Here is an 18,210-nt window from a genome sequence, read left to right as displayed (position 1 = left end):
GTGATGGTGGTGGTGACGACAGCGACAGTGGTAGCTGCAATGGTGATGGCAGCGGCAACGGCAGTGGTAACAGTAATGGTGACGGTGGTGGTGGAGATGACAATGGTGAAAGGCGGTGGAGGTGGCGGTGGTCGAAGGTGTTAGTAATGGAAGTTGGTGATTGTGGTGTAAGGCAATGGAGGTGGCAATGGTGTGTTCGTTAAAGGCGACAACAGTGGTAGTAGTAGTAGAAGGCAATAAAGGTGGCAGTGATGAAAGGCGTTGGTGGTTGACTGGTTGTGTTGGAAGGTGGTGGTGGTGAAAGGCAATAACAGTGGTGGTGGTGGTTTTTGAACTTGGAATGGGATAGGTTTTTGAGAACTTGATTTTTTTTTTTTTTTGTGCAATAAAATTTACTTGGGTTGTTGCGAGCGGAACGTATGGGGCGTGCTTTAGAAGAAGCGATCTGTTACCGAGCCATCTTGTTGGGAATAACAAGAGCATCTCTGAATACTCAAAGTTTCATATCTGAAGCAAGTTTTCAAGAAACTGCTCGAGTTTTAGCAAAAGCCGCTTTACGGGGTCGTATCGATTGGTTGAAAGGCCTGAAAGAAAACGTTGTTCTGGGGGGGAGGATACCCATAGGTACCGGATTCAAAGGATTAACGCACCCCTCAAGGCAACATAACAATATTCCCTTGGAAACAAAAAAGAAGAGTCTATTCGAGGGGAAAATGAGAGATATTTTGTTCCACCACCGAAAATTATTTGATTCTTGCCTTTCAAAGAATTTCCATGATACATCAGAACAATCATTTATAGGATTTAATGATTCCTACTAAGAACGGACGCATTCTTTGAACCTTAACTATCTGTATTTGGTCCGGTCATTTGATTTGGTAATAGTAATAAAGCTAATAACGAATAGAAAAGAATAACGGCTTGGATCGTGTATCTACGGACAACCTACGGTAGAAGAGAAGGTTCCATCGGAACAATTATTTATTTCAGGATACCTCGTCTCTTTTTTTTGAAAAAAAAAAAGGAGGAAGTGAGAGGAAAAATGACAAGAAGATATTGGAACATCAATTTGGAAGAGATGATGGAGTCGGGAGTTCATTTTGGCCATGGTACTAGAAAATGGAATCCTAGAGTGGCACCTTATATCTCTGCCAAGTATAAAGGTATTCATATTACAAATTTTACTAGAACTGCTCGTTTTTTATCAGAAGCTTGTGATTTGGTTTTTGATGCAGCAAGTAAGGGAAAACAATTCTTAATTGTTGGTACCAAAACTAAAGCAGCTGATTCAGTAGCACGGGCTGCGCTAAAGGCTCGGTGTCATTATGTTAATAAAAAATGGCTCGGTGGTATGTTAACAAATTGGGCCACTACAGAAACGAGACTTCATAAGTTCAGGGACTTGAGAACGGAACAAAAAACGGGGAAACTCAACCGTCTTCCGAAAAGGGATGCCGCTATGTTGAAAAGACAATTATCTCACTTGCAAACGTATTTGGGCGGGATTAAATATATGACGGGGGTACCCAATATTGTAATCATTGTTGATCAGCACGAAAAATATACCTTCGAGAATGTATCACTTTGGGAATTCCAACAATTTGTTTAATCGATACAAATTGTGACCCGGATCTCGCGGAATGTAGTTTCATTCCCTAAAATGATTTTATTTTATTTTTTCAATGGGATTATTATTCCCACTTTAAATTGCATACTAATAAAAGGAATGCTTTTTTCAATGGGATTATTATTTCCACTTTAAATTGCATACTAATAAAAGGAATGCTTGGGAATAGACATTCCATTCCGTTTTATTTTTGCACACCAATTGCGCACCATAAGAGTGACAATATATCAGGAAATATTTTTCTATCAGGTGAAAAAAAAAAAAAAAAAAGAAAAAAAAAATATCTTTATATATCCTTCTCACAAATGAATAAAAAAAATTTCACAAATAAAGTAGAAATTACAAAATGACCAACAAAAATTTCCTCTCTCACATGGTCACATCTCACATTTCACCACTCGATCTCTCTCTCTCCAAGACGCCCTGTTCCAAATTTCCATTCCTCTCCCAAGCACTCCAAACTTCTCCAATTTCACTGACACACACACCCCTCTATGGTGGAGGGTTCAATTACTCCTTTCTGTTTGATCAATTTCTTTATTTTCTTGTTCAAATTCAAAGATCCACCAGCATCGAGGCAAGCTCTTAAAGCCAGAGACACGGAAATCATCTTCAAGGCTCAAGATGGTATGTATAGCTTATAGTTAACATCTATGATATCAAATCCCTCTTCTAATCTTTCCTACCCCTTTTAGTTACATTATTTGTTTCAAATATGGTTATAATTTCGATTATAATTAGAAACACTTTTACTGCTTTTTTGATTCTGGGTTTGATTATTTATTTATTTTTTATATGATGATGGTGTTGGTTTTATTTACAAGTGAATTGGGAATTGGTATCCATATATTTGCTTAGGAATCACTATAGCAATGGTTAAGACACACCATTAAATGTGTGTGATACATGTTAATTAGTCTCAAAGTGAAGTGCCCATCTCTTCACTCATGAGTCATCTCTAGGAGCAAAATAAAGTAATCATTTAGGGAACAATGAATATTTTACCCATATAATCTAAGAATCACGGACACTTCTATGAAGTGTCGTGTCCATGTCCGACACAGTATCGAACACTTACACATCATGGATACTTCTAGACAGGTGTCCATTATTTAAAAATGAATTTTTTTATTTCTGACGAACACATCTTGGACGCTCGGTAGACAAATCTAGGACACTTGGACGACACATCCTACACTCTTGGTGTGGAAACAACATTATGAACATACATTCAATTTTAAGGAACAAAAACATAATAGTAATGATAAGATAGGATAGTAATATCATATACTATATAACATATTCTTTTTTATGTTCGAATAGCATCATCTTCTTACTTATGCAACTTTATAGAATTCATAAATTAATTAAAGTTCTATAATTGTCTCATTCAATAGATATATAAATGAAATTTTTTATTTATATTAGCTGTGCCCTTGTTGTGTCCTTGTCCTACATTTTTAGAATTTGACATGTTGGCGTATTCGTGTTGTATTGTGTTTGAGTCCGTAACTCCATATCCGTGCTTCTTAGTATATAATTTACACATGCATGTAGGCATTATAAAAACACTAGCAACTTTTTGAAGTAGGTACTAATATATATATATATATATATATATATATATATATATATTTGTGATGTTGTGGCACGAATTTGGTGTCAGATCGTGTTGCGACCGTTTGACCCGTTGAATTAGCTTTGTGTGGGCTCATTTTGGATCCTTTTTTGTTTGCGGGTCGTGGACCCTATTTAGTACTCTCTTGTAACCCGATATATAAGGGCATTTAGGGTTTGGAGTGGAGGATTGAGAGACACTGAAAATCGCAAAAAAAGTGAGTGAGAGCGAGAGCTAGGGTTTGGAGTTGAAACTTGTAATCTCCTGATTTTCACATAGTAAAAATTTTCGGCTTATATAGAGTGTGTCGAACCACGCTAAGTCTTTGTGTGCTTTGTGTGTAGTGTGTTTACTTTTCTGCCATGTTTCTGGATTTGTTCTTGGGTTCAATGTGTTTGTCGTAATATATATATATATACACACACACATACACGTATGTATGTTTTAATAGTGAAGCTAGCGTAATTTTATAAGATTTACAAGGTGTGATTAGGTATAAAGACTCTAAACTACAACATAATTTTTTTGTGTAAGATTTCTTCTTATGTAACATTTTCATTAGACAAATCAGATTGCGTATTATAGACTTTGTATGAATTGTTGAAGTCATAGAAAAGTGATATAGATTTTAACAGTTTCAATCCCGCAACAATTTTTGAAACATTTTGGAAAATCATTCTCATTGTGGTTACATGATTTTAATAGAAACCTATATTCTCTGTTATATAAGTCTAGTATATATATATCTAGAAGTAGCTCTATCAATTATGAAAAAGACAAAAAAAAAAAAAAAAAGGTGGGCATTATGTGAATGTGTTCCCTAAGCTGTTCAATATCATGACAATTTCAGCTGAAATGATCAGATAAGAAAAGGTCCACTTGTGTATTATATAATTTAGTCAAGTTAATTGACAGCCCAGTTTAATTACTTGTAGCAAGTAGAAGACCTATTTCTAACTGTTAATAAAAGTGCCACTTGCCTTGTTCGATCCCAGAGTTTGGTGAGGCCTACACAAACACAAAGCTACTAAGGTAGAAGATAGCTGATGGAGAATGAAGCATCAATGGGAGACGAGCTTCTGAATTCAATAAGGATAAAGATCATCCGCAACAGTGAAAAGACAGATGCTCTTGAGCAATTCGGGTGGTCAGAGCCACGGTACCCCGTCATGCACAGAGTCCCGGATGTTTTTCGTAGGCAAAACGAAGGTGTCTATGAAGATGTCTACAACCCTATTACCATATCATTAGGGCCTATTCATAATGGGAAGAAATATCTGCAAGCAACTGAGTCCATCAAAGTGAGCTACATGCATCTCCTATTTGATCGTACTCCATCATTTCGGCAAACGCAGGAAGATTGTGTGACAGCTATGACAGTGATGGAACACGATATCCGGAAATGCTTTCGAGAAGTTGAACTAGATGACAGTGTCAGGCTTGCAGAAATAATTCTTATTGATTGTTGCTTCTTAATTGAACTTCTATACAGGAATTACCGAAAGGAACAAGATCCCATTTTGTGGAACCCATTCAACTGCTATGCCGTCCACCGCGACCTGCTACTACTCGAGAACCAGATTCCCTTCTTTGTTCTTGAGAAATTGTTCCACCTGACGGTGGAACGCATCCCAGAAAAAATGCACCAGCTGTCCGTTCCTACTCTTATTGAATGTGTCCGTTCATTCTTCGGAGGTATGATGGGCCCAGACAATGGTAAAACAGAATACTGGTATAGCAGATCTCCTCATCATATACTCCATCTTCTATACTTCTGCTTCCTGCCTCGTATTAGTGAAGAAGAATGGGAGAAATGGGAGCACAGTATAAAAAACAAGGTAGCTGAATTCAAATTTTCTGCTAAACAACTTGACATTGTAGGAGTCAAGTTGAAGCAAAGTGTAAATTCTAAACACCGATTCGACTTAAAGTTTAGTATTAGTCGTCGTTTTTGTTTGTGGAAAAGAGGTCAGCTTGAAATCCCACCTTTCTACATTGACGAATCCACGGAGCCATTCTTGAGAAACCTAATTGCTTTTGAGCAATGTAGCCCTCACTTACCAAATATAATCACATCATATACTTCCCTCATGTGTATCCTCGTCAACACCAATGATGATGTTGAATTGCTTGAAGAAGCCGGAATCATAAATAACACTTTGGGTTCCACAAAAGCGGTACTGCATATCTTCAAAGATATGCGGAAGAACGCTGTACCACGTAATTTTGTTTACAATCAGACATGGACTGAGGTGAAGGAGTTCTGCACACCTAGCCGAGTACGTTCCGGAAAGTTGATGCATATTTATTTTGGCAAAATATGGGTACGTGTATCATTAGTTAGCGGCATTGTCCTTTTTCTCCTCACATTTTTGCAGACCTTCTACTCCATGTTTCCTTATCATCATAATCCTAATCAATAGTTATCTGCTGAAAGTATGCAATTATTAGGATGCAGTATGTTGTCCTATTTGTTGCAGTAGAAATAGGGTATTTTTATGGCTTGGTTCAAGTCTGTTTCCTATGGGTTACTTTATTTTTTATTTCTTGTATTTTAGGCTGTCATTTTTGGCTGAGCTTTCTGGTTTTTGTTTTCATGGTGGACTTGGGGTTTCCATGTTCCTTTGTATTTGGCTCTGCCATTGTTGATTGAATAAATTCTTCTGAATGCTTACCCCTTTGTTTTTATTTCTTTTTTTCCTTCTTTTTTTTCAGTAACCAAATACTTACCTTTCAAAAAAATAATAAATAATTAAGACAACAGTATATGCCTTTGTTCCTAAAATCTGTCTTCTCGATCTAGATCAGTATAAATAAGATGCAATGTGTGTCTTTAATCAGAATCATCTTAGTATAGTCAACTATGTGTTTTGTAGTTCACATTAAAACCTTTGCAATTGCTTTAACTTTATTGTATATCCTCGTTATAATTTGCTAGAAAAGTGATTTGTGTTGGCAAATTTACAGTCTTGTGACTTTGTTTCTGAGTGTTTACTTGAGAGCTTCGTTGTTCAAAGATAAAGTTCATCAAATTGAAGTTTCATCACCATGAAACACAGTCTGGGATCAGGTAAGTCAAGCGGTGAGAGAACACTTGGCGTTTCTTTCCTAGGGTAACTGATGCATTTGTTATGGAATCATTAGCCCTTCTCCACCGCCCAACAGTTGTTGACCAGTATTCTGTGGAAAACATTATTGTGGAATGTGTGGTACAAATTTGGTGGTGGAAGATATGAGAGTTATTGCAAAAGCTTAAAAGGGTGTTCTTCTCCACTTTGCAGAAATGAGACCAATGCAGTTGCTCATCTTCTGGATCAACATGCTTTAAGCTCCAAATGTAATAAAATTTTACATCAAATGCCCTTTTGGCTCAATGATGTGGTGAAAACTAATTGTGGGTGATGCTTTTGTCAATAAATAATTGAACTTTGGCCTTGCATAAGTGAAAGTGTCAACTGAAATCATGAGATTTGAAACAGTGAACACTTGAACACAGGTTGGTTTTGTGATTGCACTTTTGCCCAAACATATGCTTAATTCTCATCCTATTTCTGTTGCAACTTCCAAGTTCTTACTGGTTTTTAGACAACATTTCCATTGTTTTTAGATGAATTTTGAAATTTGACTTTCTGTTTTTTGGATTAATTGGTTAAAATCTTTAATGATTTTATGGTCAAAATGAGGACTAATCTTAGTTTAATTGCATATATTTGTTGGAAATTGTGGAAGGGCAGAAATATATTGTTGTTGGATGGAAAAGGGTCATGTCGACATGAAATTAATTGGTTAAAATCTTTAATAAATTGTTGTTTGATGGAAGAGGGCAATAAAGCTGCTCATTGTTTGTCTCAGTTAGCTGTTAAAACAGGAACTTCATTCACATGGAATTCTAAGGGCCTACTTCGTACAGGTTTTTTATTTTTTATTTATTTTTAATTATTATTATTTTTTTTCCTGTGTAAATTTAAAATATATATATATATTTTATCTCTCATTTTGGTTGAAAGATTTTAGTAGAAACACAAATTATTTCTTATGTAAGTCTGGTAAAAGCCTCAATGTGAACACGTTCTGTAAGTCTGGTTATCATGATCAGTTTCAGCTGAAACGCTTAGTTGAGGAAAGTTCCACTTGTGTATTTATATATTTTAGTCAAACTGTTTGACAGCCCAGCTTAATTACTTATAATGAGTAGATGGAAAAGCAATTTATAAGAACAAATAAAAGTTTCTCTTGGCATGTGTTTCGACATCTATGGACCCTACATATTCGCTCTTGGGTTCGGCTTTGATTCTCGGACCAACGATGACATGGTTGGGTTCGTGGGTCGCCGGTGCCGGTGTCGAATCCTTGTTGTTCGGAGGGGAAGAGGTCTACATTATTCCTCCTGAGGTAGGAGGTCTTCGCGCTGAAAACTGGGTCTTGGAAAACAATTGACACCCACACCAATGTGCCTCCATATAACATGGTTGAGTATGTTTCTGATTTGCCTTTTGTCAATGGGACCATGCATTGGCTTGTGTATAGTAAATTGGAGGAGGTGGTGCAGCAGTGGGTGATGGTGGAGTACGGTGGTGCTGTTGGGCTTGGTGGTGGCGGGCAGAGTGGATGATGGTGCCGGTGGTTCCAGCAGCAGAGGGGTACGTTACACAGAGAGTGAATGATGGATAGAGAGAGGAAAGAGATCTGGTAGGGTAGTTTTGCCATTTTATGTTTTATTATTTTTTAATTTTAAAAAATAAAGATATTTTGGTTATTTAACAAGATTCTACCGGAATCTAACTCCGGTCACATTAGAGAAAGGGTTTTGTAATTTTTAAAACGTTTAGGGTACTATTTGTAATTAGATTTAACCTCAAAAAAGATACGTGATATTATACTGTTTATTATTATAAATTTTTTTTTTTTTTTTGTATGTTTAATTAAATATTTCTTCGCATATTTTTAAATTAACTCATAACACATTACTAGCACAGGTCAACGTGAAGTAAACGCTCTTCATTCGTCAAAGTCTTTATACATCGATGGCCAGCTGTAGACATAATAATATAGTGTTCCATGTAAGCCATACATTTTTTTTGTTTTTCTTGGATATAAGAGGTATGTAAGCCATACATTGTCTATATATGTATCACGATTTAAACATAATGTACTAAAAACAAATCAAAATTATAAACTAGGCTTCTTCGATTTCATCCATCTATGGTATGCTGCTTGTTCTTGACTTTGGAATATCAGTTTCACCCCTACTTATCCACCACTCTCGGCAGCTAAAGGTTCTCTCTCTCTTTCTCATTTATTCGTTCATTTCGTTGTATGATTTTTGCAGCACGTATAGGCATTGCAAAACTTTTTTCCTTATCAAATTTAAGCCTTCCTTGTTTACATGCCCCAATCCTTGCTAAATTGGGCCTTGGCAAAAACACTTTCAGAATAGGAAATTTACAAAAGTCACATTTGAAAGAATCATGATACTCTCACCATTTGCATTATGATTTCCTGCAACCTCTTTCGTTCTCTCTCCATGCGATTTAGAGTCTAAATAACGGGTGGGCGCTTACTCATTTACCTAAAGGTTTAAATTATTAGATAGTGTTACATATTCATCTATTTATACTCATATATTTTTCTATCCGGTTCCGACGTGGGACAAATTTCCCCTTATAACATTCTCATCCATCTAAACTCGCAACGCCATCGTTGCCGCTCGAGTGGCCCTGCTTACCCGCGGTGAAGACGTGGAAGCCCTCCGGGCTGAGCACTTTACGTGACACAAGATCAAAGACTTGATCTGACTTTGATACCAAATGTAATGGATGGGTGCTTGTCCATTTAACAAAAACACTCAAGTTACTAGGCAGTGTTGCATACTTATCTATTTATACCCATATATTTTTCCTTCCAAATCCGACGTAGGACAAATTTTCTCTTGTAACACTAATCCATCAGTGTAATCTAGTTTAACTAATCCATTAGTGGAATCTTGCTATTGTCTTATTATATTTAAAATTGTATGTTTTGTGTACTTGGTTTTTGTTTTTATTTTTTTATTTTCTATGACCTGAAAGGTTAGAGAGTTAGTAATTAGTGGGAAGAAAATTCGATCCTAACACCATAAGATGGAGACACTTAAAGACCTGACCGGTTACACTGTCACAAAAGTCATATGATTTGGTTTGCCCATAAATGCTGACATTTGATATTCAAAATGATTCACCCTAGCAGTCCTCGTAAGTAAAATGATTCACACTAGTTATTTTATTATAACATTGACACAATCAACTATCAAAGGCATGTGATGAGGCGGTGTTTAGCATGTGCACTTCCCGAATTCCTTCATCAATAATAAAAGGAGAAAGTATACAATACCAGTACCACACATGATTCTCTGTCCAAAACTCTCAATTTGCTTTCAAAAAATATGAAAAATTAGTAGTTTTCAAAAAATTATTAAAACTGAGAATCCAAGTGTCTGAATTAAAACTGATTCATCAAGTATTAATACATTCTTGTGAAGTTATTTTCTTAATCCAACAGTCTGAATTAAAACTGATCCACCAGTATTAAAAGTTGAGGACCATATAATGATTTTTCGAAAATACGAGTGTAAAATACCATGAGATATTACATACCTTCTCCTATAGAAGAACTAAAATACACCGACGTACGTTGACCATTAATAAACCTCTAAAACCATTGCACCTTCTACATTGACCATATTAACAAACCTCTCAAACCAAAAGTCCGTAGAAGTAAATATTGAAGTTTCAATGTGAACATGTTCTCTAAGTTGAGATGGCCATGCCTTCCTTTCTCATTTTGGTTGAATGAGTTTAATAGAAACATAACTTATTTTTTTATATAATTCTGGTAAAAGTCTCAATGTGAACATGTTCTCTAACATTATTCAATATCATGATCAGTTTCAGCTGAAGTGGTTAGTTAACAAAAGGTCCACTAGTGTATTTATGTATTTTCGTCCAACTATTTGACAGCCCAACTTAATTACTTATAGATCGAAAAGCAATTTATAAGTACAAATAAAGTGTCTATTGCCTTGTTCGATCACAGAACTATCTGATGGCCATGGAAGACGAGCTATCGAATTCGATAACAATAATGATGGACGACAGCAGAGAAAAGACAGATGATCTCAACCAATTCTGGTGGTCGGAGCCATGGTACCCCGTCATGCACAGGGTCCAGGATGTTTTTCGTAGGCAAAACAAAGAGAGTGAAGATGTCTACAGCCCTATTACCGTATCAATCGGGCCTCTTCACAGAGGGAAGAAACATCTGCTAGCAACGGAGGCCGTCAAAGTGAGCTACATGCATCTCCTTTTCGAACGGACTAGAGCATCTCAGGAAACACAGAGAAATTGTGCGGCGGATATGTCAATTAGGGAAGACGATATCAGGAAATGCTTTCGAGAAGTCCAACTAGACGACAATGTCAGCCTTGCAGAAATAATGCTTATTGATGGTTGCTTCTTAATTGAACTTCTTTACAGGAATTATGTAAAGGAACCAGATCCCATTTTGTGGAATCCATTCAAGTGCTATGCTGTCCACCGCGACTTGTTATTGCTTGAGAACCAGATTCCCTTCTTTGTTCTTGAAGAATTGTTCTGCCTGACGGTCGAATGTATCCCGAAATACAAGCACAAAGGCTCCATTCCTACTCTCACTGAATGCATCCTTTCATTCTTTGAAGGTATGATGGGACCAGAAAATGCTAAAAGAGAATGCAAAGGTATGATGGACTCGGAAAATGCTAAAGCAGAATGCAAGTATGAAAGACCTCCTCATCATATACTCCATCTTTTACACATGCACTACAGTCCTTACGTCAATGAAGATAATTGGAATGCATGGGGGCCAAGAAACAACGAGGTAGCCGAATTCAAATTCTCTGCTACTCAACTCGACATTGTAGGAGTCAATTTGAAGGAAGTTGTAAATTCTCAAAACCGATTTGACTTGAAGTTTAGCGTTGGTCCTCGTTTTTGGTTGCTGCAAAGAAGTCAGCTCGAAATCCCACCTTTCTACATTGACGAATCCACGGAGCCATTCCTGAGAAACCTCATTGCTTTCGAGCAATGTAGCCCTTGCTTGCCAAATATTTTCACATCGCATGCTTCACTCATGTGCATCCTCATCCATACCAAAGATGACGTTGAATTGCTTGAAGAAGCTGGAATAATACGCAACTCTTTGGGTTCCAGAGAAGCGGTGTTACATATCTTCAAAGACATGCGGAAGAATGCTGTACCGCGTAATTTCTTTTACAATCAGCTATGGACGGAGTTGAAGGAGTTCTGCACGCCTAGCCGAGTACGCTCCGGAATGTTGATTCATTATTATTTTGGTATAGTATGGATACGTGTATCATTAATTATTGCCATTCTCCTATTTCTTCTTACATTTTTGCAGACCTTCTACACCATGTTTTCTTATCATCATCCTCGTAATTGATCTAGATCAGAATGAATCTTAGTCATTATAATATATCTCGATCAGTAGCTACTCGTGTGTATTATCAACTATATGTTTTGCAATTCACATTGAAATAATTGTAATTTTTGTAACTCTATTATATGTCCTCATTATTACGTGCTAATGTTGACAAATTTCCAATCAAAACCATGTTAAGAGTTGTAATTTTGTTTTTTGAGGGGTTTACTTGAGAGCTTCATGTTTCAAAGATTAAGGTCATCAAATTGAACCATCATCACCATGAAACACAGTAACATTAGGCAAGTCAAGTGATGAGAGAGCAGATGATGTTTAAAGGATATTTTAAAGGGTAAATTACACTAACCTCCCCTACAGATAGGGTAAATTACAGAAGTTACCGTCCCGTGTAACAAATCAACCCTGCCATCAGTCTCTCTGTTATAGTCAAAGGTAGTCAACATCGACTCTATCAAGCTAAAAATGTTTATTCCACCATTGAAATCTCTGCAAAGACACTTTTATCCATTTAAGTTCATGCATACAGACATTTGTACCTCACTTAAACAAAATAAATGGACAGAAGTGTCCTAAAAATTATGTTGCATCAGGATCTTTTCCTGAAGGTCCAAAGCCAACTCTAATGTACAAACTTTATCATTGAAATGCAGGCAAAAGAATGGCCACCCTTATTAATGAAACATGAAATTTAAGGCATATATTAGAACTCTAGTTGAAAGCCAAGTCATTTTGCACAGTTCCAAGCTCTCCATTTAAAGAATGTTCAAAATCTTCTTTGATCTTCTTAGTATCTATTAGATTATAAATGTTGTACGGATAGCTGTGCCTATTGTACCTTGCGCTAATGTACTACTCACCTAACTCCACATACCCCTAGGATTTCATGACTATATATAGGCCTCTTTGTACTATTCTATTACATTATTCGATATATATCACATTCTTCCCTTCTAACATGGTATCAAAGCTAGGGTTTCAAAAACCCTTTCGAATTTTTTTTTTTTGGGTTTTTTGGGGTTTTTTTTTCCCCAGCCACCTGTATCTCTCCACCTCACAATGCCACTCACTAGCGGCGATCTCATTGCCATCAAGCACTGTTCACTTTCTAAATCAAGTCCTCTAAGCATCTATCCGAATTTCTTCTTATCACATCAATCAAAAGAATAAAGGAAGATCGTCAAAATGCCAGAAAAATTGACCCGAAAAACCTCCTTGCGCATTCTCACACGCCACCCAAAGTTTCTGACACCACAACCATGCACTGTCATGCACTTACACGCACTAGTTCATCTTGCATTCTTGCTTCCATATCCATTCCGCCACGTTAGCGTCCCTATCAGCAAATTAGTATGCCATACTCACCACTATACTCCTACCCCTCACTCACCTGCTATACACATAGCAGATGGATCGAACATGGCCATTAGTCATATAGGGGCTATTTTTCATTCCCAATTTTCTATATTCCCGATATCTATCTTGTACCAAAGCTTTCTCTTAATATTTTATTTGTTAGCCAATTAACCGATCTAGGTTCGACCATAATTTTTCTTCCAGTGGTTAAATTGTACAGGATCGTCAAATAGGATAGATCATTAGGACCGAGAGAAAGACTAGGCGACTATTCGAACTCTCATCTCTAAATCTGCCTACTCTAGCCGTCTCTGCTACTTCTATGTCACAACCCAAAAATTTTAATGAATGGGTGGCGGGGCCCATTAATTATGTTGTTTCAGAAGTGTGATCTATTTGTGTGGCGTGTCATCTGATGGGTGAAGAAGAAAGTGTGATAAAGAAAAGGAAATGGGATTGTTGGCAAAGTGGGAAGAGAGAATAAATTGTGATGATTTGATGTGGCCCATTCGGAGACTTTTGTGGCCAAAATCCTTTAGTGGGCAAGACTCTTTTGACTTGGTTTTTGGTCACGTGGCATTATTATTTTGTGGTGAGCTTTTGTGTGAGGTGTATTTGTCTATAAATTTAGAGTGTGGGCAATAAGTAAATGCAGAAGAGAAAAAGGAAAATTATAGTGACACAAGAGTGTGAGCCGAGACAGACAAAGAGAGAAAAAAATATAGAGTTTTGAGGAAAGACAGTATGAGTTGAGAGAGAGAGATAGAGAAGCAGAGAGTTGCAGAGGGCGCAGTGGAAGCTTGATGATTTGATGAACCAGTAAGGAAATACTTTTTCAGTGTAGGGCTTTCTATACCTTGAATGGCATGGGGAGGTTTTGCTACAATGGTTTTTATTAACTGTTTTTATTAAATGCATATTTTGTTTATATATATTCACCGGTGTATGTATATTTTGTGAAGCTGTTTTATTTAAACCTCCACGAGATTCTTGTTATGGTTTTTTCTACTGGGACTTTTGTCTCACCACCCTCCAGTTTCAGGTACCGAGGACGAACGGGGATTGCTAGATTCGAGCTTAGGGTGAAGAGTCGGTGTTGCAGGATTTTATTTATTTATTTGGAGACTTTTTTGTATATTGAGGTTATTGATCTTTGTATAAAAAGAGGGGGCAATTTTTATGATCCTGGGTGTATTTTAATGTATTTGAATCTGTATAAATAGAGGATTTTATTAAAATTTTCGGGTTGTGACATTCTACATAAGTCAATTCGCCTTCTCTTAAGCTGTAGCACTCTCGCTTAGGTCATGCTTCTTGTCTCGTGTCCAGACCTTAGTCTCAAAGGGGTTGTTAGGTCAAGTTAAAGTTGGATCTTTTGATTGCATTTCATGTCAATTAGGCAAACAACATGCATTATCTTTTGATAAAAGTGGGTCTATTATTTCTGCCCCTTTTGAGCTTATTTATCTTGATGTGTGGGGCCTTTCTCATGTGCCTACCACAGGGGATCACGATGTCATATTCCTTTATGATTTCTCAAGGTTTACATGGATTTTTTTATTTATATAAACTCGTTATGAGTTACTTAACATATATTGTGATTTTGCTGAAATGATTTTAACTCAGTTCTCCAAAACATCAAAATATTTTGTTTTGGTAATGCTGTGGAATATCAATAAAATGAATTTTTACAAATACTCAAACATTATAGCACTATTTTCCACACTTCTTGCCCAAGCACATCATAACAAACTAGTCGAATTGAGCGCAAACTTTGACATATTCTAGACTTAGTTCGTTCACTTGCCCATTTTTACTTCTACTCTTGCCTTCTTCTAGGGTGAAGTAGCTCTCATCATTGTCTATACCATCAATTGTGTAACCTCACCGTTCTTACACAACCAAACACCTTATGAATGCCTATTTGGCAAATCCTTTGACTACAATCATCTTAGAGTCTTTGGGTGTGCCTATTTCTTTATCCTTCAACCTCAAGAACACATTAAACTACAACCATCGAAGTTGGAAACCTCAGCAAACTCCCTATTGTGATCATCGCACTGTCGAAGTTCCCCAACGGAAAACATTATGGTTCTCTCTCTTAATCCTCTACAAAGCGGCACACTGTAGCGTTACAATTCGTCTTCACGTTCTCGTTCAACCACTCTACACACCACCACAAATCACGTGACAACACGTCACCAACCGAAGCGTAAGTCGAAATACTTTGTATTGCTTTCCTAAAGTAACACGGGTCGAGTTTCGGCTTGAGTCAATGACAACAGTTCACTGTCATCTGGAACGTCGTTGATTTTAAGGCAGGTAACTTCTTTGCAAGTGTCATCGCGCGCCACAACAATGTGTGGAGTGAATGGAACGAAGAAATCTCCACCATCTAATTAGGCGACGCTGTTTCGTTTCCTTGAGATCTCGAAATGGTGTTTTGCAGCCAATTCTCAAGAATTGTCATTACTTTACCGTCAGCGACCTTTAGTGTGTCATTACTTTGCTTCCCCATCAATTCAACGGTGTCAATTCCGTTACCGTTACCATTACCGTTCCATTTAGTTTGCTTTGGCTTTGAGCTTGAGAATCAACTCTCAAAACTAACAATTCTCTCACGGAGTGGAGTGTCGATAGAGAAAGTAACCTTGGGGCCACCTTCCAGCAACCTTAGCACCATTGGCAAAATCAGCACTGAATTGTGGCTAAAGTCTGGCGGCCTCAAAATCCTCCTCGCTCCTCGACAGACCTCTGCAAACGTATTGAAGAAGTTCCAGAATGATGTCCCGTTCATGACGGCACAACTGATGAAGACACCATCGACGAGCTATATCACCTGAACGACAAGAATAGGCTTGAAATGGCCTTCGTAGCTTATAGTCCGATCTAAAGCAAAGAACACTCTGACACATAACCGGCACATGGCATTGGCATTTATGAAGTCAATGCTGGCAATGAGAACGTGACGATAACATTGCTTCTTTCTTATGGATCACAATCCACTAATGGGTGCATGATATACAAATTAGTTTTCCAACTTCTAAATATATTGATCAATAGCGCGCATCACATTACTGAGAAAGCTATATAATGAAATTGATACTGCAATCTCTCACAATAGGCACAACATAAACTTAATCCAACTAGGAAAGCAATTCAAGGATGGTGGAACATTTGGGTTTAGTATCTACTATCCAAGTATGAGTTCTAAGAGTTAGAAGGTTAAACTCAGAGTCTATAGTACTTGAACATTCCTATTTACCTCCTTGTTTTAGATTGTGATTCATATGGTTATTCCTTTTCTTTAATCCCCTCTCTATTATCCGTTGGCTACTTTATTGTTATTATTATTATTTGTTTAGGGAAAATTTAGTAAAGTAGGTTCAATATAAGCTGATAGCGTTCGCTATTTTAGGAGTCCTGGGCCACCCAGTAGTGATAAATGAAGGCAAAGTACAGACTATACAGTACATATAAAAGGGTATACATATATGAGTAGATATAAGGAGGCATTTTTTCAAACGACTGGTGTGCAATTGAAATTATAAATAATGCTACAGAAAAAAAAAAAATAAAAACAAGCATCCATTGTTTGGTTGCTGAGAAAATATGGGAAAGAAAATAAAATACAGCTTTCCACTCTCAATTATTACATGAGATAAAACTAGAACACTCAACTTATAGCGTAATTTGACAATTCAGCTTATTTGAGTTGAATCGACCTATTTGGCAGTATTAATTTCTTTACGAAACACTAAAGAATCTTCATTTTTTTCCTCAGCAACCAAATGGAGGTTAGGTATATGGATTCAGAGTGTGTGTACCTGGTATGTGAAATCGTCAAGAATGCCTTCTTTGCTGAGTGGTGATTGTATTTTTCCTTTTCCCTTCTTTTTGTTTCTGGGAAAAAACTAGAGTTGTTGATTTCTGTTTCTCTCTAGGATCAAGGGCGAATCCAGGAATTGTCAATAGGGGGCTAGTATTGAACATAAATTTAATTACACAATTTCATAAACAATTTTTTTTTAAATGAGTTAAAGTGGGGCTAATACTACTATTAAAATTTTAAAAAAAAATTTTGTGGGGGCTCAAGCCCACCCAAGGCCCCCCTCTGTGTCCGCCACTGTCTAGGATACTCCAGGGTCCGCTCCTTTTGGAAGAGAGAGGGAAAGTGAGTTCCTGAAAATTATGGTGGAGAATGGCGTGAGGGAAGAGAGTAGGGCTTCGAAGGAGTGAAAGAAATAGATCGAGAATTTTAAAAAAATAAAGTTGCCCTTTTTATTTTTTTAGGTGTACCTAAGTCACGGAGGGCGCGTATAATTAAGTTATAAATATTAAGAATTTGATAGCGAAAATGCGCTCGGAACGTGAGAACGACACTTATTAACAAGAATTATGTGACTTAAGGGTATCAAAATAAAAATAATATTTTAAAAGAATTATGTGACTAAAAGTGTACCAAAATAAGATAAAATCACAAATTAAAATTTGTGAAGTATTACTATATTTCTATTATAGCCTAATGCTAAATACAACTCACAGTCCCCGGCTCATAAATTCCTTGTTAAATATAAAAAAATAATTTTTTTTTTTTCTTTGGTAGATTAATTAGTAGACATACATATAATGCCATCATTGCATGTGCTATAAAGATTTTTCAAGTGTAGTGGAAAATATAACCAATAACCTAGAATTTAAATCAATTAATGGTTTCGTACATGTTTTTCTCGAAGGGGTAACAAACTATTATTTCGAGGAGTAAAACGGGAACCTAAACTAATAGTGTGGAGGGAAAAATCTCCCTCCAATAAGAGCAGTCCACGTCATCATAAATATAACTTTATCTTCGATAAAGGTCAAAGCTCATCTCGTTAGAAGCCCAAGTTGAGTTAGTCATTAGCCCAAAACTACTGTTATCTAACTACCAGCTTTACTAAAGCTCGAATCAAGACACCAGCAGTCATGTGGACCAAGTTAAATGTGGCCCAAAATCCATTTAAAGAAGGAGCCGGTCCTGTAAGGAAAATGATTCATCAAAGGAAGCAAGTTCTGTGTAAGGAAAACCCAGTAAGGGAAGAATTATAAAGAGGAAAGAATTCTATTTGTAAGGAAAGTCATGTATGGGAAGAATTGG

At 36.8% G+C, this 18,210-nt stretch overlaps 2 protein-coding genes and 2 pseudogenes across 2 annotated transcripts; 3 read left to right on the top strand and 1 right to left on the bottom strand.

Moving 5' to 3' along the window:
• The first annotated feature begins 162 nt into the window (after window positions 1-162).
• On the top strand, window positions 163-2,271 carry LOC132296377 (small ribosomal subunit protein uS2c-like; annotated as a pseudogene).
• Window positions 1,962-5,933, top strand: LOC132295267 (UPF0481 protein At3g47200-like). Its single transcript, XM_059793464.1, has 2 exons — window positions 1,962-2,254; window positions 4,241-5,933. Exon 2 carries the CDS (start codon window positions 4,292-4,294, stop codon window positions 5,666-5,668), a length of 1,377 nt encoding a protein of 458 aa, XP_059649447.1. The 5' UTR covers window positions 1,962-2,254; window positions 4,241-4,291; the 3' UTR covers window positions 5,669-5,933.
• A 4,392-nt stretch (window positions 5,934-10,325) lies between these two features.
• Window positions 10,326-11,720, top strand: LOC132296376 (UPF0481 protein At3g47200-like). Its single transcript, XM_059794585.1, has 2 exons — window positions 10,326-11,579; window positions 11,679-11,720. The coding sequence occupies exons 1-2, from the start codon at window positions 10,326-10,328 to the stop codon at window positions 11,718-11,720; spliced, it is 1,296 nt and encodes a 431-aa protein (XP_059650568.1).
• A 3,355-nt stretch (window positions 11,721-15,075) lies between these two features.
• On the bottom strand, window positions 15,076-15,999 carry LOC132296375 (BAHD acyltransferase DCR-like; annotated as a pseudogene).
• Between the last annotated feature and the right edge of the window lie 2,211 nt (window positions 16,000-18,210).

This window comes from Cornus florida, unplaced genomic scaffold, assembly GCF_030987335.1.
Source record: "Cornus florida cultivar Cherokee Brave unplaced genomic scaffold, ASM3098733v1 CherokeeBrave_3.0.0_Hap2_Chr02, whole genome shotgun sequence".
NCBI lineage: Eukaryota > Viridiplantae > Streptophyta > Magnoliopsida > Cornales > Cornaceae > Cornus > Cornus florida.
Note: the sequence above shows the minus strand (reverse complement) of the source record. Positions and strands in the feature narration are given on the sequence as shown.